At 45.6% G+C, this 20,410-nt stretch overlaps 2 protein-coding genes across 9 annotated transcripts in view; one reads left to right on the top strand and one right to left on the bottom strand.

Moving 5' to 3' along the window:
• Sae1 (SUMO1 activating enzyme subunit 1) overlaps positions 1-16,311 on the top strand; it is a 73,380-nt gene extending 57,069 nt beyond the window's left edge. For 4 of the 8 annotated variants that reach the window (XR_007343010.1, XM_015496646.2, XM_015496649.2 and 1 more), the window contains 2 exons: positions 3,007-3,076; positions 7,853-9,041. Coding sequence is in view for 6 of the 8 variants with exons in the window: in XM_015496646.2 (XP_015352132.1) it covers positions 3,007-3,076; positions 7,853-7,945 (163 nt within the window). In the remaining 2 variants the exon portion in view is untranslated. Of the gene's footprint in view, positions 1-3,006; positions 3,077-7,852; positions 9,042-15,774 lie in introns of those variants that run through there. The other 4 variants (XM_015496647.2, XM_015496651.2, XR_001504698.2 and 1 more) reach the window with 3 other exon arrangements.
• Positions 16,312-17,589: 1,278 nt separating this feature from the next.
• Bbc3 (BCL2 binding component 3) overlaps positions 17,590-20,410 on the bottom strand; it is a 24,235-nt gene continuing 21,414 nt past the window's right edge. Inside the window, exon 4 of the mRNA XM_048791232.1 lies at positions 17,590-18,675. Coding sequence (XP_048647189.1) covers positions 18,458-18,675 — 218 coding nt within the window. The 3' untranslated portion in view covers positions 17,590-18,457. The remainder of the gene's footprint in view (positions 18,676-20,410) is intronic.

The raw sequence follows: 20,410 nt of genomic DNA, 5'->3' as shown, positions 1-20,410 counted from the left end.
TGTCTTGACAACTTAGTGAGACCCTATATCAAAATAAATTAACATCATGGGATGTAGCTCAGTGCTGAAGCACAGCTTTAATCCCTGGTACCATATAACATGTTTGTAGTGTATGTTGAAAAAATTTTTTTATATTGTGATAAGATATATATAAACCATTACACTTTTTTTTATTTTTATTTTTTTATATTGCTGGGGATTGAGCCCAGGGCCTCAAGCGTGCTAAGCATATGCTCTTCCTCTGAGCCACATGTATCCCCAGCCCTGTTTTAACCATTTCTCAGTGTACAGTTTACTGACATTAAGGACATTCACTATTAACTCCTTATTTTTCCCTCCTCCCCACCATTATTTTTACTATTCTAAATATTTCATATAAGTGAAATCACAAAATATTTGTGAACTTAATGATTTGTTTAGTATTTTATTTGGTTGGTTTTGGGGTGTTTTGGTGCTAAGGATGGAATCTAAGGCCCCACACATGCTAAGCATATACTCTACCACTGAGCTATACTCCCACTTACTGGTTTTAAGATTATTGGGCTGGGGTTGTAGCTCAATTGTAGAGCACTTACCTGGCATATGTGAGGCACTGGGTTCAATTCTCAGCACTGCATGTGAATAAATAAAATTAAGGTCCATTGATAACTTAATTATTATTATTATTATTTTTTTTTAATTATGTTAGGAGGCCTGGAACTATAGATCAGTGGTAGATGCTTTCCTAGCATGCAAAAAGCCCCGGGTTCAGTCCCTGACACCATAAACAATAAGCCAAACCTCCCCCTCCACAAAATTACATAAATAACTTGCCAGTTCATTATAGGAAAATCAGATTTTATAGCATAATCATAAAGATGAAAATTGAAGTCACTCATAATTCCATTACCTAAAGAAAAGCATTGACCATTTGATGCCATTATATCGTATCGTGTGTCAGATGAACAAAATCCTTTGTGGATTTTTAAAAAATTACTTGTAATATTCATTGTTGGCAAGAAGAATTGAAAAAAGTATGAGCTACTCAGGAAACACTTTAAAAAATATGTATGAAGGAGCTGGGCATGGTGGCACATGCCTATAATCCCAACAATTTTGGAGGCTGGAGGATTACACATTCAAAGCCAGCGTTAATAATTTAGAGACCCCGTCTGAAAAATAAAACATTAAAAAAGGACTAGGAATATAGCTCAGTGGTAGAGTTCTCCTGTGTTCAACACCCATACCCAAAACAAAACAACCAAAAAAAGAAATATAAGGGTCTTTAAAATGTTTCCTTGGGCTGGGCATGGTAGCTCATGCATATAATCCCAGCCTCATGAGGTTGAGGCAGGAGGATCACAATTTCAAAGCTAGCATCAGTAATTTAGCAAGGCCCCCAAGCAACTTAGCAGACTCTGTCTCAAAAAAGGGCCAGGGATGTGGTTCAGTGGTTAATTGCTCCTGGGTTCAATCCACAGTACCAAAAAAAAAAATCTCATAAAAGTTCATCTGTTGCATTTGCTTCTTTTACTGTTAATCCAGAATACAGATTAAAAACTGGCTAGCCACCTGTTTTTATAAATAAAGTTTTATTAGCACACTTATTTGCATATCATCTATATAGTAGTTGTGATACTGTCAGTGGACTTGAAAAAAGTTATATAAAAGAGACTATATGTCTGTAAGCCCAAAAATATTTATTATCTGATACTTTTTCTTTTTTTTAAGGTGTTGAGGCTGGTTGCCTTATCCCACATTTTAGATTTCTCTTTCTTGTAGCAATGTTTGTTTTGTTTCATTGATATATTTTTGTTTTTAAGTGTGGATTGAACCCAGGGCCTTGCATGTGGTAGGTAAGCAGCTCTACCACTATCCACACCCCTAGCCTTTTTAAAATTTTATGTTGAAGGCTGGGATTGTGGCATAGAGGTAGCACGCTCACCTAGCATGTGTGAGGCACTAGGTTTGATCCTCAGCACCACATTAATATAAAATAAAGACATTGTATCCACCTGTAACCAAAAAAAAAAATTATGTTGAGACAGGATCTCACTGTGTTGCTAAGGTTGGCCTCCGATTTATGATCTTCCTGCCTCAGCCTCCCAAGTTGCTGAGATTACGCCAATCTTTGCCTTTTTAGGAGTTATTTGTATAGCCTTGTCAAAATACATGATTGCAGTGTTGAACAGTTTAAATATATATTAATATATTGCAGAACAAATGTTGATATTTAGGTTTAAAATTATATGTTTGGACGTGTAATTATTTAAATGTCTTGAAGAATTATGCAACTAAGTAGAAAGGGCAAAGGTCTCCTTGGTGGTAGGATGATTCCTGTAACTTGTCGTGTCCCAGTTTTCTGAGTTAATAAATACCTTTGTGTTGAGGGGTGGAGCTGGCAAATCATGCTCCCTTTGGGGAGGTAGAGGTGGTGAGTACGTTCTAATTTCCAGGATGAGTGATTTGAAGTACCAGGTGACAGTAATAGCAAAAAATTGTCCTGTGGATGCCCCATCCTGTTCCAGAAGTGGTGATTTCTGCTTGGGTTGTAAAACGTTATTTTGCCATGTGCTTTAATTTCAGGCCCCAAATTTCCCATGCTTCCTACATGTTAACACAGGCCTCCTCCCTGGCATTTGTTTGGGAATAGCTTATAGAACCCACTGCCCATTATAGTCAGAGGAGAATTGTGAGAATGTGACCAGGGTACTGAAACATATTTGTAAGACCTTATTTTTAGGAAGCACAGATATAGTCTTTCCTTTAACTTAAAAAAAAAAAAAAAAAAAATTGTGTATGAAAGAATTCCTGCCTCCCAAAGTACAGAGGTCTTTCCCGGCCATTTACAACCCCTGGGCCAGATTTAGCTTCCACGCCTAGATGCCAGCATTGATAACCGCTGTCTGAATGGGTTCTTCCTGGTGGGATGTGTTTGTTCCAGTGGACCCACTTCTGAACTCTTCCAGATATCACATCAGCCCTCCTGTTCCCCAGTGCTGCATTTCACTTGTCCTCTCTTTTTAGGTACTGCTTCTCCGAGATGGCCCCAGTGTGTGCAGTGGTTGGAGGGATCTTGGCACAGGAAATTGTGAAGGTAAAAAGTCACAATAGAGCCAAGCGTGGGTGGCACATGCCTATAATCACAGTGACTTGGGAGGCTGAGGCAGGAAGATTGCAAGTTGGAAGATTAGCGAGACCTTGTCTTGACATAGGGCTGGGGATGTATTGGCTCAGTGGTTAAGTGCCCTTGGAGTTAATCTCTGGTACCAAAAAAAAGTCACAATGGAGCAGAAGAAGGGGCATGATGACTTTGTATATGTGACCTCAGAGAGAACCAAGGAGCTGTCTGCTGGTATCTTCTGCTTAGTGTAGTTGCCAGTTCTTCTCACAGCTGTGTGCAATGTGTATCATTGTGGTCCTTATGTAAGAGGTGGACACTGAAGCTCAGAAAAAGGGACTCCAAAACTTTCGCTCTAAGCTCCATACATCACCATGAATCGAAGCCCCCACCTCTTTTTTTCTCCAGTTTGTGATTCTGGGGAAGGAGCCCAGGCATTCACATGCAAGGCACGGGCTCTACCACTGAGCCACACCACCATTCCAAACCCACTCCTCCTTTTTAACCCACACACCAAAAGGGTATGTCTCCTGAGGGGTCACATAGCCAATAACTAGTACAGCCTTTTTAGCTCTTCTGGAATATTTGGGTTGCCAAAACATAGCATTTTTCAAAATATATTTCATTTCCATTGGGGTCTTGCTATTTGGCAGTGTTAAATTTGCCTTTTTTGGGGGCTTGGCGTATATAGCTCAATAGCAAAATGCATGCTTAACGTGCACAAGTCCCTGGGTTTGATCCGCATCACTACTATTTTCTTCTTTCTTTCTTTTGCCTCCCACAGCTTCTTGCCTGTGTTGGTGGACTTGCAGTAATGATTTTTCCATCCCATCCCTTTCCTCCCCTCTCCTCATACAGGTGATTGAACAAGTGCTAGGCAAGTGCTCTACCTCTGAGCTCACCCAGCTCCTCTCTATTTAACAGGGTTTCACCCTGGATTGGCCTTGAACTTGTGATCTTCCTGCCTTAGCCACCTGAGTGCCTGGGATTATAGGTGTGTGTCACCACACTCGACTTGTCCTTTTCTTTTATGGGGCAAAGTTACGCCTGGCTAAATGATTCCCCCTGTTCATATATATGTCAGATTTGAGCTTAGAAGGACAGTTGGAGACCCAGCTCTCACCACTGTGTCTTGGAGTCTGTAAATTTGCTCTACAGACATTGGCTTCAATTGGACAATCTCACATATCTTCCTATGGTGTTTTTCTTTTTCCCCCCCCCCGTCTTTCCTGTTCTTCTCTTTGGACTAGATTCTTCTTTTGCCCAAATCCAATCAAATTCTATGTACTGGGCTGAGAAGATTCAAAGGGGGGAGAAGAGAAGTGTGCTATGGCCACACCCACTTCCCCACTTGCCAAGTACTACAAGGCAGAAGCAGTTGTGATCACTGATTTATTTGTTTATTTACTTAGGGGAGGTGGTACTGATGATTGGACCCAGGGTTCTCTACCACTGAGCTACATCCATAGCCCTTTTCACTTTTTATTTTAAGACAAGGTCTCACTGTGTTGCCCAAACTGGCCTCAAACTTGAATCCTCGTGCCTCAACCTTCTGAGTAGTCAGGATTACAATTATGCCTTACTGATCCATGATTCGTAAAGGAAGAACTGAGGTACAACAGGTGGGGTTCTTACCCAAGGTAAGAGGTGGAGGACGGGCTAGGGTTTTGGCTCAGTGGTAGAGTGCTTTCCTTGCACGTGTGAGGCACAGGGTTTGATCCTCAGCACCACAGAAAAATAGACAGACACACATCTCTTTCATTTTATCTATCTACATTTCTATCTACTTTCATTTTATTTATCTACAACTAAAAAAACAAAAAAAAAAAAAAAAAAGGAAGAAAATAGAGGTGGTGGAGCCAGGCAGTCTGGCTTCTGTGATTGCTTCTGAGCACTCAGTCAGGCTTCAGGTGTTGCCCTCCACGGCACCCCACCCGAGCCCTGCCCTGGTCCTCAGCCTTGCTTCTGTCCAGTCTGTTGGGAAGCTGTTCTCTGTTTTTTTTCCTGTGGGGTGGAGAGTGGATGTGAGGGCAGGTGGCCTTGACCTCATTGTTTGCAGTGACTTCTGTGCATCTTAGTCCTAATGCTGCCCCCTCCTTCCTGCCTGCTGGGGACAGCTGTTGCCCAGCATCTTGTTTCTGTTTATCCCAGATAGCCAGAGTACTCTGCATTCTTGGTTGCTGGGTGTGTTTGGAATCTCCTCCTACCCTGTCCTGCTGGGAAGCACTTTACCTTTTGCCCTGGGTTCATCCCAGGCCCCCCGCCCCCAGTCTCTTGTCCCCACTGCTCCCCATCACTTACCATCCTTCCTGCCCTCAGCCATCTGGAGAGGGTCCTGCAACTTGAGGCCATCATCTCAGCACCTGATGAGTAAGCATTAGGAACGGGAGGGCAAAGGTAGATGTCTATCCCCTTGGGATTGTCTTTCACTTCTTCTTTTGTCACATGCTTCCAGATACAGGTGTCATGTCATGCTTCCAAGTCATTCTTGGAGTGTTGGAGAAGTAGCTCAATGGTAAAGTGCTTGCTTAGCATGCTTGAGGCCCTGGGTTTGACTGCAGCACCTACAAAAATTTTTTAAAAATTATTTTTGCTTTTCCTTTGTCCCTATAGCAGGTCTCCATCCCCATAGTGGTAGAGGTGGTAGTGAAAGCCTAGCCATTATCCCAGGCTCCATGTTAAAATGGACCAAGAGAGGCACAGTGTCACTCTCCTGCTATCCCAGCTACTACAGAAGCTCATTGGAGGAATATTACAAATTTGAGACCATCTTGGGCAACTTTTTATTTTTATTTTTTTTTATATTTTTTATTTGTAGTTATACACAATACCTTTATTTATTTTTATGTGGTGATCAGAATTGATCCCAGGGACACCTCGCATGTGTTAGGCGAGCACTCTACTGCTGAGCCACAACCCCAGCCCTGATCCTTGGCAACTTAATGAGACCCTGTCTCAAAATATAAAAAAGGTCTCAGGATGGAGCTCAGTGGTAGACCACTTAATAGAATACACAGGCTCAGAGTTCAATCCCAGTACCACACACACACACATAAAAAAGTTAATTAAGCTGGACGTGGTGGCACATGCCTATAGTCCCAGCTGCTCAGGAGGCTAGAGCAGGAGGATTGCTTGAACTCTGGAGTTCAAGGCCAGTATTGATAACCTGTAACTTGGTTCAGGGGTCTAGGAATTCCAAGTGTGGTGTGTTAGGCCTTTCCACCTGCCACATACCCATTGACAGAGGACCCCCGGCCCCCTTAGTAAGAACAGCTCACAGTTGAGAATTTCCTAGTTGCCAGGCATGCTACAAGCCTGGTTACATTTCATCCTTACCAGAAACTAGCAGGTAGATGTTGTTTATCTGCTCATTTATGTGCATACCTAGAGAAGCAGACCTCTTCTTGATCAAAGCTCCCTGTGGGCAGGGACCTTCTCAGTGTCTGTAATGTCTGTCTAGGGCAGTACCTGGAAAAGAGTAGATGCTTAACAAATTTTGCTTGGCTGAATAATCAAGTATCTGCTTGCCCCCATTTTATATAGTTTGAAGAAACAGAATGGGAATGGTTCTCAGTGCAGGGAATAGAGCATAGTTCAAAGAGGAGCCATTCGAGCCAGCCGCCATGGCACAGGCCTATAATTCCAGCAGCTCTGGAGGCTGAAGCAGGAGGATCTCAAGTTCAAAGCCAGCCTCAACAATTTAGCAAGGCCCTGAGGCCTGTCCCAAAAAAAGAAAATTAGGAAAGGCTAGTGATGTGGCTCAGCGGTTAAGTACCCCTGGGTTCAATCCCTGGTAAACCCTGCCCCCCCAAAGAAGGGAGAGCCTTTCAGGATGTTCTGACTTCCTCAAGGAGGTCACCTCTGTAAAGCTTTGCTATCACCTATGAACCTTTTCTTAGAAAAATGTATGTACATGTGTGACTCCGCATGTGACTTCAAGGAGTGACCCCATTTTAAAAATGTGCATTATCTCACCCACAAGATGATGGTCTCTGTGGCTGGCTGGCATCACCTGGGCCTTCTGGATTCCAGGCCTGGCCTGGCCTGGCCTGGCCTGTGGGAGAGCAGCTACATTGTGTCCTCATGAAGGAGCCTCCTTCTACATCTTTGTGTCCTTCAGTTAAATGTGTCCCTTCAAGTTGTAAAGCCTGCAGCCCAAGGAAAGTTGGAATGCAGTGCTGCCTTTCTTAGCTGAATGGTCATAATTATTTCTGTCATTGCCTCGTGGCGTTACTCTGAGCCAGGCATCATTCTAAGTATTTGAGGTACATCATCTGTTTTGATCTCCAGCTTAATAAACTTGTAATACTCATTATATATGAAGAAAGTAAGGTTCAGAGGTTAAATGATCCACCCAAGGACACAGCTGGCTAGAGACAAAGCAAAGAGAAATGACAATCAAAATTGCCTCCTGACATTGCCAGAATACCCCCTGAGGAGTACAGTCAATCCAGATTGAGAACAATTACCCTACACTGCATTTATTTCATTTTTTAGAAGTATTTTTTTCCCCTCCATTTATCACTTTTAAAGTCCTCGAGGGTCTGGGATTGTGTCTCAGAGGTAGAGCGCTCGCCTAGCATGTGTGAGGCACTGGGTTCGATCCTCAACACCACATAAATATAAAATAAAGGCATTGTGTCCACCTATAACTAAAAAAAAAAAAAAAGTCCTCGAGTACAGTCCCCAGTGCTGCATGTGTAGCAGGTAGGTAAAGCACTTGAGCTCAACCTTCTTTGTTTTTCTCCCCAGGCTCTGTCTCAGAGGGACCCTCCTCACAACAACTTCTTCTTTTTTGATGGCATGAAGGGAAATGGGATTGTGGAGTGTCTGGGTCCCAAGTGAGTCCAAGACTTGGCAGCCCCAGAGACATTGACCGAAGCATGCTCACATGTATTTCCCTCCCCCTCCCTCCACAAAGGCATCTCCGGAGCAGGGAAGAATGGAGTCATGGACTCCTACAGAGCATCTCCTGCAGGCAGGGAGGTGTGCAGATATGCTGCTTCCATTGCCAGCAGTTGCTGGGCAGGGGCACAGGGACTGGGCATGTTCATTCAGTACTATTTGGAACTTTTGGCCACCACAGGCCTGCTTGCTGCCCACAGGGCTATCACCTCAAACCACCCCTCTAACATCTGTATACTCATCCTGTTAAAGCGCAGCCCATCCTCTAGGGCATTGTCGGAGAGCCTGCAGGAGCCTCAGGCCTGTGGAGCCTCCTGCCTCCTTCTTAGGCTTGTTCCCCATCTGGTGTCATGTGAGAGGGACAGGGCTTCAGGTGGGGAATGAGGCCCAGGCCCAGTGATGACACTCAAGTGGAACCACAGTACCAAATTCAGACAGGTGCCCTTAGAAAAAACACGATGGGCGGAATGTACTTCCTCCAGAGTTTGAGATCATGAAAACAACAGGTGGCGTCTGGTGTGCAGTTCTTTAGTTTTAGTTTGGGATTAGTCAAGTTCCAGCCTGGATTGTGGAAGGGAAGAAATATTGCCAAGTTCTCTTTTAAGTTAAATATTAGTGGGAGAGCTTGTTTCAAAAAGGTAGATTTAAGCTGGGCATGATGGCACAGGCCTGTAATCTCAGCAATTTCACGAGGCCCCATGTCAAAGTAAAAAATAAATAAAAAGGGTTCCAGTTATAATTCTGTGGTAGAGTGTCCCTGGGTTTAGTACCCAGTACTGTTTTTTAAAAAATCAAAAATCAAAAATTAAAAAATAAAAAGGCAGATACCTACCTGGGTCCCGGCAGAACTCCTAGTCTGGGGAGGAGGATTCTGCCATTGGCAGACCCCATCACTGGTATGCACAGACCCTTGTATTTAAGGGCTGTATCAGTCCTTCATTTACCCCTGGAATTGTATCTATTGCTGTTTTACATATTTTTTACATGTTCCTTGGTTCTTTAATAAGGAAAGATAATAAAGTTATTTGCCTTAGGATTCGTGTGGTTTTCTTTCACTTCAGAAACTTCTGACAGGCTGATTGTGCCAATTGCCTGTTTTAAGAAATAGCACTTAATGCACTTTCAGTGTCTCAGATTTCTCCCTCTGTCACTGTTCGTACCACACTTATCCTGGTTAATGGAACAAGAGTTGGCTTGCTCGAATTCTAGAACATGTACATGCTTCTGGTCCCAGATTTCTGTTGAATAATTCAGCTAAATAGTGGCTGTTTTTAGTGGCAAAGATTAGTAATGATAATGAAAACGAAGTCAAACAGATGATGCCAATGCTTCTGTTGGATTCTCTGTGCAACTTTGTGCTGAGCAAGAATGGGTGACCTCCGGTTGAAAGGTAAGCAGCATCCTGGTTCAACTGTAACCCCAGTGACGCAGAAGGCAGAGGTAGAGAAGGATGACAAGTTCAAGGCCAGCCTTGGCCAACTTAGTGAAACTCTGTCTCAAAATCAAGGAACCCTAGGGTATAGCTTTCTGGTAGAGGACTTGCCTAGCAGGCATGTCCATCCTCTGTAGGGCCAAAAAGAGCCCCTAGGTACTGCACTGCAAACACCATAGGTGGGAAGGGGCAGCAGCGCCTTGAACACCAGCTGCTCGTCAACCCAGTGTTCCATTTGATCTCGATCCAGCTCCTGCCTGCCTCCTCGAGGTAAAATAGTCTGCAATTTGAACAAGTCAGTTCTGTTATTGTCTTGCTGGGTCAGTGGGAGAGATCTGGTCTCCACTGGGAAGAGGAACTAGATTCCCCAGCCCTCTGTACCCTGCTCCTGTGCTGGGTGAAGCAGAGGCCACACTTAGGGCGGGCTTCTGTTCTGGGCACCGTTAACACTATTCATGGGGCTGGGTCAGCAATTTCACTGCTGCCGGAATCTCCCAGGATCTTTCACATATTTAGCTAATTATACCCTTAAAGTGTTAAGGCTTTGCAATGCATGGCCTTGGTCACAAGGGGGCGGAGGTGGGCCTGAGCAGATTAAAAGCAAAACTGCAATCTTTGAGGCTTTTCAAACTTTTCTTCCCTGTACATCTTAATGGCAAGAGATTGAGTCACCCAGAGAGAATTGGGAATTGGGGCGCAGGAGGGACAGTGCTTGAAGTTGCCAGCCCTGGGCAAGAAATATTCTGCTTTCTTAAAATGGAAATATCATAAAAATACATTCACTATCTTTCCAGAACACTGAGCACAACCTGTGGTTGGTTTCTAGTACCTCCGGAAGGTATATCGCCGACTTGGGAAGGAGGGTCTGACCTGCAGAGGTGCTAGAATCCAAATGAAAGAAAAAATGAGCTGTCTTTGGGGCTGCCAGGTTCCTACTTACACCACACTGATGTTTCTGGTGTGTATAGCAGCCAGCTCTCAAGTGCTCAAAGTGTTAAGGCTATTAAAGCCTCAAAGTGTGTTAGGGGACAGTTGCTACCCAAAAACCATGGGCAGCTGGGAGGGGTGGTACAAGTTCATCCCAGCTACTTGGGAGGTTGGGGCAATAAAAAGGGCCGGATTGGGGTGTGGTGGCACACATCTGTAATCCCAGCAGCTTGGGAGACTGAGGCAGGAGGATCCTGAGTTCAAAGCCAGCCTCAGCAATTTATCGAGGCCGTAAGCAACTCAGACCCTTTCTCTAGAGAAAATACAAAATAGGGCTTGGGGATGTGGCTCGGTGGCCTAGTGCCCCTGTGGTTCAATCCTGGTACCAAAAAAAAAAAAAAAAAAGGGATGATGCTTGGTGATAGTGTCCTTGGGTTCAAACTGTTAAGGTCGGGGAGGAAACTACCTGCAAATGTACAAAACTACAACATGATAAAGATTTCTTAGTCTTGGGCCCTGTGTGATGGCACCAGCCTGTATTCCCAGCTGTTTGGGGATGTAGCTCAGTAGTAGAGTGCTCCTAGGTTCGGTCCCCAAGTTCTCAGTCCCTTCAGTCCCGTCCTACATTTTGGTGGTGGTAGTGGGGGGTGTTTGTGAGTCCAGGTGTTCTCTACCACTGAGCTACATTCCCAGCCCTTCATTTAATTCCACGCTTACCTGCCTGCTATCTTAAAATACTTGCAGTGCAGCCTGGCACAGTGGTGCATGTCTGTAATCCCAGCAGCTCCTGAAGCTGAGGCAGGATCACGAGTTCAAATCCAGCCTCAGCATTTTAATGAGGCCCTAAGCAATTCAGCAAGAACCTGTCTCTAACAAAATATTTAAAAAGGGCTGGGGCGCTGGTGTTGTGCCTCAGTGGTAGAGCGCTTGCCTGGCATGTGTGAGGCACTGGGTTCGATTCTCAGCACCATATATTAATAAAAAATAAAGGTTCATCAACAACTAAAAAAAAATTTTAAAGGGGGGGCTGGGGATGTGGCTGGATGGTTAACCCCAACTCCCACAGGGTTCAATCCCTGGTACAAAAAAATAATAAACTTCCACAGCTGTTATACTCGAATAGCAAAGAAGAAAACCACACCTCATCTCACAAATAAGGGATGGAAGAAGGGCAGATTGGGAAGCCTTTTATGTAGGATGCACTAGGAAGTCCCCAGTGTCCCAGCAGTCATGTTAGCTTAATGAGAATGGGCAGACTAGGGTATTACCTTTACAAGATCCGGAGATCTAGACGTCCCTGCCAAACATCACTTAGCCCCAAGTGCTGAGGAAGCCTTCAGCCACGTCCAGAAGGTCAGGTGGGTTTTGTTCTTAAGCTTATAAAACATTAAGCAATATACAAACCCAGGAAGTGAGGTTTCTCTCCACTGTATTATTCAGCCTGTTAGCGCAATATTGGCCACATAACGGGAGCAGCTGACCTTACAACTAAACTCGGGATTTTGGAGAAAATCTAGAGATGCTTTCTGAACATGTTAGCTTTATCCACTTTCACATCTCCCAAGAAGGTCGCTCTGAAAACTGTAGAGCAGTAATCCTTCCAGATGGCCAGGTTCAATCATGGAGTCACCACCTATCTGATAGGGGTGACCTTGGGTAAGTATTTTTTGGTGCCTCAGTTTCTCCCACTGTGAAGTCAGTATAATATTCTGGGTCTGGGGTGTAGCTCAGTGGTAGAGTGCATGCTAAGCTTTCTCCAGGCCCTGGATCCAATCACCAGCACCAGAGGAAAACACATCATGTATTCAGATATGTAGGAATTGAGTTAATTCTTTAAGTAAAAATGCTAAAAAGAAAAAAATTGCTCAATGTAGCCATGCACACTGGCACTCTCAGTGATGAGAGGCTGAGGAAAGAAGATGCCAAGTTCCAGATCAACCTCAGCAATTTAGCAATACCCTGTCTCAAAAGAAAAACGGGGCTGGAGACAGCTCAGTGGCAGAGCACTTGGCTAACATGAGTGAGGCCCTGGGTTCAATCCCCAGTCCTGAAAAAAACAGTCAAAAAACAGCATACAAATTCATATACATGAGCAAGGCCCTGGGGTTCTTTCAGTTGTAGGTGGACACAGTACATTTACTTATTTTTATGTGGTGCTGAGGATCAAACCTAGGGCCTCACATGTGCTAGTTGAGCGCTCTACCGTTGAGCCACAACCCCAGCCCCAAAAGTCATATTTTTTAAGGAAGGAAAAGTACATAAAGGGTAAGAGAAAGTCTTCCTTTTCCAGAAGCAAGCACTGCAGGATGGGAACATTTGGAGGCAGAGAACAAATTTGGTATTAGCTTGCCAGAGGTTGAGTTCACATGCAGTGGTGGCTTGGCTGAGATCCTTGAGCCTCATCCTGGTTCCAAAGGAGAAGACATAGATGACTTTAGATATCCCCTCTTTTGTTTGAAATCCCTCATTTTTGTTTTCTAGGAGCCCTTTGGACTTGGCAGACAAAAACATGGCCTTCTCTAACTGAGTCTGCCTCTTTTTTGGTGGTGGTGGTGCTGGGAATTTTCTACTTTTAGTCCTAGGAAATGATAGGTTTGGTTCTATGAAAATGAAGAGGCAGGGCTGAGGGTGTGGTTCAGCAATAGAGCGTGTTCTTGGCATGTGCTGGGCTCTGGGTTCCATCCTCAGTGCCACCAAAAAAAAAAAAAAAAAAGGAAGAGGAAGGAGTAGTTATGTGTCTGCTACAGTGGAGTGAACTCCTAACAGAGAACCCTCCTGCAGATAACTAGACATTCTAAACAAAACTAACACCAAAACCAAAACCCAGCTACTTGCAAGAAGAGATCAACACTGTGTGAGTATCTTGTGGGGTTTTTTTGTGGGTTTTTTTGTTTGTTTGTTTGTTTTCTGTTTTTTGGTACTGGGGATTGGAGGCACTCAACCACTGAGCCATATTCCCAGCCCTGTTTTGTATTTTCTTATTAATATTTTTTTAGTTTTTTAGTTGTAGATGACACCTTTATTTATTAATTTTTATGTGGTGCTGAGGATCGAACCCAGTGCCTCATACATGCAAGCCAAGCATTCTGCCGCTGAACCACAATTCCAGCCCACTATTTGGTATATTATTTAGAGACAGGGTCTCACTGAGTTGCTTAGGGCCTCGCCATTGCTGAAGCTGGAACTGGCGATCCTCCTTACTCAGCCTCCCAAGCCTCTGGGATTACACATGTGCACCACCGCCTGGCTTTGGTGGGTTTGTTGTTGTTAGTATTTTGGTTTCTGGTTGATTTTTCAGCAACTTTAACCTGAGGACCCATGCAGTCCAGCCCCCGAGTAAAACTCAGGTGGAAACCCAGTTGCCTTACTGGTCTGCAGAACCAAAGGTGGAGGCTGGAGTGATCTTAATTGCTGGAAAGCAAAGAAGAAATTCTGGAAAGGAGATCTCCAAGGAGGGTACTAATCTTTGATGCACAAATTCCACTCAAGTCTTTTTCCGTTTTTTTTTTTTTTTTTTCTTTCCCCTTCTAATAATGGGAATTGAACCCAGGGCACTCTACCACTGAACTACATACATCCCCAGTTCTTTTTATTTTGAGAGCATCTGGGAATGTGGCTCAGTGGTCGAGTGCCCCTGAGTTCAATACCAAGTAACAAACAAACAAACAAACAAAAAAGCCCAATTAAGTTGCTGAGGCTAGCCTTAAGTTTGTGATCCTCTTCTCTCAGCCCCCAGAGTAGCTGGGATTACAGGGTGCACCACAACCAGAAATTTCATAATCAGTAAAAATATCCAGCAAGGTGTTGAAATAGATAATTTGAGATTAAAAAAGAAAAGAAAAGAAAAACTTAAGAAAATTGGTTGCCAGCAGAAAGACACTACAAGAAATACTACATGGAAGTTTTTCAGACTGAAGGGAAATAATATCTGGAAAAACTAGAAACTTCAAGATGGGTAAAAGACCACTGGAAATGGTAAATAAATGGAGAAAGGTTTTATTTGTTTGTTTCAGATACAATATTATAGGATTTAAGACAATCCTCTAGAATTTTTTTTAAATCCTTTTTTTTCTCTTAATTTCTTGGAAATATATACTTTATATATATATATATATCTTTATTTAATTTGTTTATTGTATGTGGTGCCAGGGATCGAATCCAGTGCCTCACGAGTACTTGGCAAGTGCTCTACCACTGAGCCCCAGCCCCAGCCCCAGAAATATACTTTTTTTTTTTTTAATACTAGGAGTTGAACCCAGAGGTGCTCAGCCACTGAGCCATGTCCCCAGCCCTTTTTAATTTTTTTAGACAGGGTCTTGTTAAGATACTGAGACTATACTATATGTCAAAATGCATTCTACTGTAAAGTTAATTTAATAAACAACAGTCTTGATTTTAGCTCAGTGAGACCCCTGTTAAAATTGTAAGGTCTACAACTATAAGGTAATAAATTTGTACTGTTTCAAGCAAAAAAAAAAAAAAAAGAGAGAGAGAGATTGAGGCTGGCCTCAAATGTGTGATGATCCTTCTGCCTCAGTTTCCTGAGTCGCTGGGATTACAGATGAGCACTAACATTCCTATTTTTTTTGTTGTTGTTGTTGTTTGGTACTTGGGATTGAACTCAGGGACACTCAAACCACTGAGCCACATTCCCAGCCCAATTTTTTTTTTTTTGTTTTGTTGTTGTTGTAGATGGACACAATACCTTTATTTTATTTGTTTAATTTTATATGGTTCCAGGTATCAAACCCAGTGCCTCACGCATGCTATGCAAGTGCTCTATCACTGAGCCACAACCCCAGCCCCGATTTCGATTTTGGTATTTTATTTAGAGACAGGGTCTCACTGAGTTGCTTAGTGCCTTGCTAAATTGCTGAGGCTGGCTTTGAACTTGAAATCCTCCTGTCTCAGCCTCCGGAGCTGCTGGGATTACAGGCATGTGCCACCACACCCAGCACCTTTCCTGGTTTTTATATGACCATTTAAAGCAAAAGTCACTGCATATGGGGCTGGGGATGTGGCTCAAGCGGTAGCGCGCTTGCCTGGCATGCATTCGGCCCGGGTTCGATCCTCAGCACTACATACAAACAAAGATGTTGTGTCCGCTGGAAACTAAAAAATAAACATTAAAAGTTCTCTCTCTCTTTAAAAAAAAAAAAAAAGTCACTGCATATTCACATTAAATGTGCCGCCAATTGTCCCTCAGTAGCCATCTCAGTTATCAGATCCACTGTCTTAGAATCTTGTACTTATGTTCAAGTAAGTCTGATTTTACTTAATAATAACCTCAAAGTATAAGAGTAGTGATGCTGGCAACTTTATTACAGTTTATTGTTATAATTGTTCTATTTTATTAGGTATTTTCTGAGTCTATTATTGTGTCTAATTCACAATTTACACTTTATCTTAGGTGTGTATGTAAAGGCTGCTGCCGGCGATTTTAGGTATCCGCTGGGGGTCTTGGAGTGTGTCCCCATGGTAAGCGTGGGCTACTGTGCAGTGGGAACTGCAGTGAACAGGAAAAAGCAACACATAATAGTGAGAAAGAAAGGCAAGAAGATATGACAGCAGGCTCCGGGTATTTATCATTCCTGAGATCTGTCTTCTTGCTTCATACTTAAAGCCAGGACCTGGACTGCACAGTGAGCGCTCACACCCAGCCGGTCTAGCACCAGAGCCCTGGTCAGCCCTCGCCATGGCACAGGCTCCTGTCCTGGCAGAGGATGCCTCTCCCCCAGCTGCCTGCCCTTCTTAGCGCTGTTTTGTGAAGCATTGGCATGGTTGAACTTGGCAAACCCCAAATTCATTCTACTTTCCCATTTTTGTTCCTGTTTACCCTACCCTACCCTGCCTTCTGGGATTACTTGAATAATTTCTAGAATTTCAATTATGTTTGTATCCCCAGTATCACAAAATAAACAAATAAAATTTAGCATTTGGTTTTTAATTGTATCTCTTAGTTTTTTTGTACTGGGGATTGAACACAGGGGCACTAAACCACTGAGCCACATCCCCATGTCCCCCGCCCTCCCCCCCTTTTTTTTAAGAGAGAGAGAGAGAGAGAAAGAGAGAGAGAGAGATTTTTAATATTTATTTTTCAGTTTTCGGTGAACACAACATCTTTTTATTTTATGTGGTGCTGAGGATCGAACCCAGTGCTCCACGCATGCCAGGCGAGCACATTACCGCTTGAGCCACATCCCCAGCACCGCCCCTTTTTTTTTTAATATTTAGTTTTTAGTTTAGTTAGACACAATACCTTGTTTTATTTATTTTTTATGTGGTGCTGAGGATCGAACCTTCTACCGCTGAGCCACAACCCCAGCCTATCCCTTTTTATTTTTGAGACAGGGTTGCTAAATTGCTGAGGCTGACTTTAAAACTCATGATCCTTCTGCCTCAACCTCCCCATCTGCTGGGATTATAGGTGTGCACTACTGTGCCTGACTGCCTGCAGTTTATTTTATTTAAAAAAATTTTGTGGTAGTGGGAATTGAACCCAGGGATGCCTTACCACTTGGCCTCATCCCCAACCCTTTTAATTTTTTATTTTTATTTTATTTGGGACCAGGGATTGAACTCAGGGGTGCATAACCACTGAGCTATTTCCCAGTCCTTTTTTTCATATTTAGAGACAAGTTCTCAATAAGTTGCTGAGGCTAGCTTTGAACTTGTGATCTTCCTGCCTTAGCCTTCCAAGTCACTGGGTTACAGTCATGTGTCACCAAGTCTGGGCTAAGAACTGTCCTTTCTAACTTCAATGCTACACTGGCTTCTGCTGATCTTAGCTGGTCCTGCACCTCCAGCCAGAGAGGCAGCCTAAGGCTGATCACAGTGCCTGACTGGATGTCACCTTCTACCTCCTTGGGGGCCAGAAGAAGGTCTGTCTCATGACCAGTGTGTCCCAGCACTTAGGACAGTGGTGCTTCTGAATAAATTATGGGTCATTCATCCATTCAATAAATTTGGAGCCCCTACAGACCCTCTATCCTGGGAATAAATGAGGAGAAACCTGAAGCCCCAACCTCCAGGGGCTCTGCTTTGGAGGCAGTTGGTCAGGACTGCGGAGGCTGGGCAGGCTGCACTGGGCCACATTCTTCGTGTGCTAGGGTTACAGCTGCCCTGACCTGGGTGAGTGCCAGGGACACTGCTTCTCTCCCACCTCTCAGAGGTGGTGGCAGAGGTCTAATGCTAGGCTATGGGGAAGGCGAGCAGAAAGAGTATCCACTGTTCCAATCTGATTTTATTGAAAAGGAAACATACAAAAATCATGTACAAAAAAAATTAACCAAACATTTACAGAAAATTCATTCCGGTATCTACAGCAGCGCATATACAGTATTTTACAGGCTGGGCCACCCCTCCCCACTCCCAGACTCCTCCCTCTTCTGAGACTCCCCCCCTCCCTGACTCCCCGTCTTCCCCCCAGCGCTTGGCCCTGGGGACTAAGGCTGGGGCGGCTTCTGCCAAAGTCTCCCACCCCCCAAATGAACGCCAGTGGTCACACGTGCTCTCTCTAAACCTATGCAATGGGATTGATGGGGACGGGGGGTGGTCATGGGCAGAGCACAGGATTCACAGTCTGGGCCCCTCCTGGCCACCCCCAGATGAAGGTGAGGCAGGCGAGCCCGCCACCCGCCGGCCGGCTCAGGGAAGATGGCTGGGCGCTAGGCTGGGGAGGCCATCAGACACACCCCATTCTCTGGCTCCAGGAGGCTAGTGGTCACGTTTGGCTCATTTGCTCTTCATGGGCCCCCTCCCCAAGAGGAGGGGGGGAAGCACCAGGGGCCTGAGGCCAGGCCCAAAGTGAAGGAGCACTGGGGAGGCCCCCAGCGTCCCCCCTGCAGCTGGAACGGGCAGCCAGCACCAGCAGCCTTTCCTGAGATGGTGATGGGTGGCAGAGGCAGGTGGCTCAGTCCCCACCCCCTCAGTCACCGCCGCCTTCTGAGGCTGAGTCCTTCAGCCCTCCTTCCCCTGGCGGCTGTGCCAGGGGCCCAGGAGTCCACTTCTCCATCACTGCGCCCAGGCTGGGCCGGGGCTGGAGTGGCTGCCCAGCCCGCCCCTGGGACAGGCAGGGCTGGTAGTCCAGTATGCTACATGGTGCAGAAAAAGTCCCCCGCACTGGCCAGGGCATCAGGAGGTGGGAGGGTCCTGCCCTCCAAGTCCCCAACGTCCACCGGGCGGGTGCAGGCACCTAATTGGGCTCCATTTCTGGGGCTCCAGGGCCCCTGGGTAAGGGCAGGAGTCCCATGATGAGATTGTACAAGACCCTCCAGGGTGAGGGGCGGTGTCGCTGCTGTTCCTCTTGTCTCTAGCGAAAGAGAGAGAAGGAAAGTTAGCGTGGACTGTGTGGTGACAGGGAGGGGGTGATCCAGGCGAAGGGCAAGCAGGAGGAGGCTACCCCTCACCAGCCCTTTCCAGCTCCTCCGCCCACCAACGTCATCCCTTCCCGGGACAGGATGTTACATCCTCTGGTAGGACAGGAGACCAGGAGGGAGAGAGGAGGATAGAATTCCCACAGCACAAAACCAGCCTGGCACTAAACAAGTGCTCAGCATGTTAGTTGTGACCGTCCCCTCCCTGTTTTTTAGGTGGGAATGTCACCCAGGGGCTGAGGGACTGGGCTAGGTTGCAACTCATCCTGCCTTCCCCTTGGCAGGACGAAGCTGGCATGGTGGCCACACATGTGATCCCAGTGACTTGGGGAAGCTGAGGCAGGGGAACTGCAAGGTCAAGGCCAGCCTGAATGACTTAGGCAGACCCTGTCTCAAAATTAAAAAATGGGCTGGGGTGTGGCTCCGAGGCAGAGTGCTTGCCTAGCATATATGTGGGAGGCCCTGGGTTCAATTCCCAGTACGACGGGAGGAAAATAAAGGTTGGCGAGTGAAGAGAACAGGGAACCACAGCTTCAGTCATTCTACAACAAATGGAAGCAGGGAAACAGGGGACACACTCGGGCAGTGCAAAGTACTTTTAGGCAAAGCCAGGTTCACTGTGAACTCAGAGAAACCCTTGCCTTCTCTCTCACGGCAGAATGAAGATGTGGGATGGCCCCTAAGACCCTCTGACTCCCAAATACTGGACTGTCCTCTTGCTCCTGGTAAAAATGAAAGGCAGTACCAAACAATGTCTGAATAGCTCTAGTGTCCTCTGGCCCCTCTGCCAAGTTCATGGCTAAGCAGGGCCCGCCTGACCTCAATCCCTCTGAAGCAGAGGAAAGGACACACTCATTTTAAGGACAGTCAGTTAGGTGATCCTAATGATCCCCAAGGCACCTTGCAGCAGATCCTGGGAGCACCTCCTGCCCGAGTTACACGCCCCCCTTCCAACTGCTGCAGCCAAGAGAAGGTGCAAAGGGGGCAGGTTATAAAGCCTGCCACGGACACACTGCTATGGGGGGGAGCACAGGGCGCCCAGGTACCTGCACATAGGTGCACCTGGAGGTGTGCATCTTTGGGGATAGAAAATAAGTAAAATTTAAAATATATTTAATCATGTATCCTAAATATCCACCATGAGAAAATGAATCAGGACACTGTTGATTCTATGGGATATTAGCACCTTTGCCAATGAGGATGACTCTCAAGGATAACGTGGAGTGGGGGGCGGGCGCAGCAGTTTGGAGAGGTACCCAGACTAGATCATGCCTGTTAGGGTGAAAGGCCCCACTATCCTAAGTAACTGATTCTGGCCTTGTATGTGGGAAAAGAATCCGCACCTGCAGGGGAGACACACCAACCTGGGGTCTCCTTTGTTTTTGGTGGTTGTTGCTGCTGCTGGGTTTAGTCCTGTGCTGGGAAGGAACCCAGGGCCTCGCATGCATGCTAGGCAAGGGCTCTCTACTCCTGAGCCACAGCCTTGAGGTCGCCTCTGCCAGGCGGGCAGGGAAGGGATCAGGGAGGGGCAAAACATCGCGGGCATTTTTGTTTTGCTCGTGTTTTGGGCCAGCCAACACCGCAGGTGTGATGTTCACACCGAACCCAGCTGGCCGGCTGGAGGGCTGCGGGCCGCCCGCATTTCCTCCTGGAGGCCGCGCTGCGGGCCGG

Source organism: Marmota marmota, unplaced genomic scaffold (assembly GCF_001458135.2).
Source record: "Marmota marmota marmota unplaced genomic scaffold, marMar, whole genome shotgun sequence".
Lineage (NCBI taxonomy): Eukaryota > Metazoa > Chordata > Mammalia > Rodentia > Sciuridae > Marmota > Marmota marmota.
The sequence above is the reverse complement of the archived record's forward strand: the minus strand, read 5'-3'. Positions and strand labels throughout refer to the sequence as shown.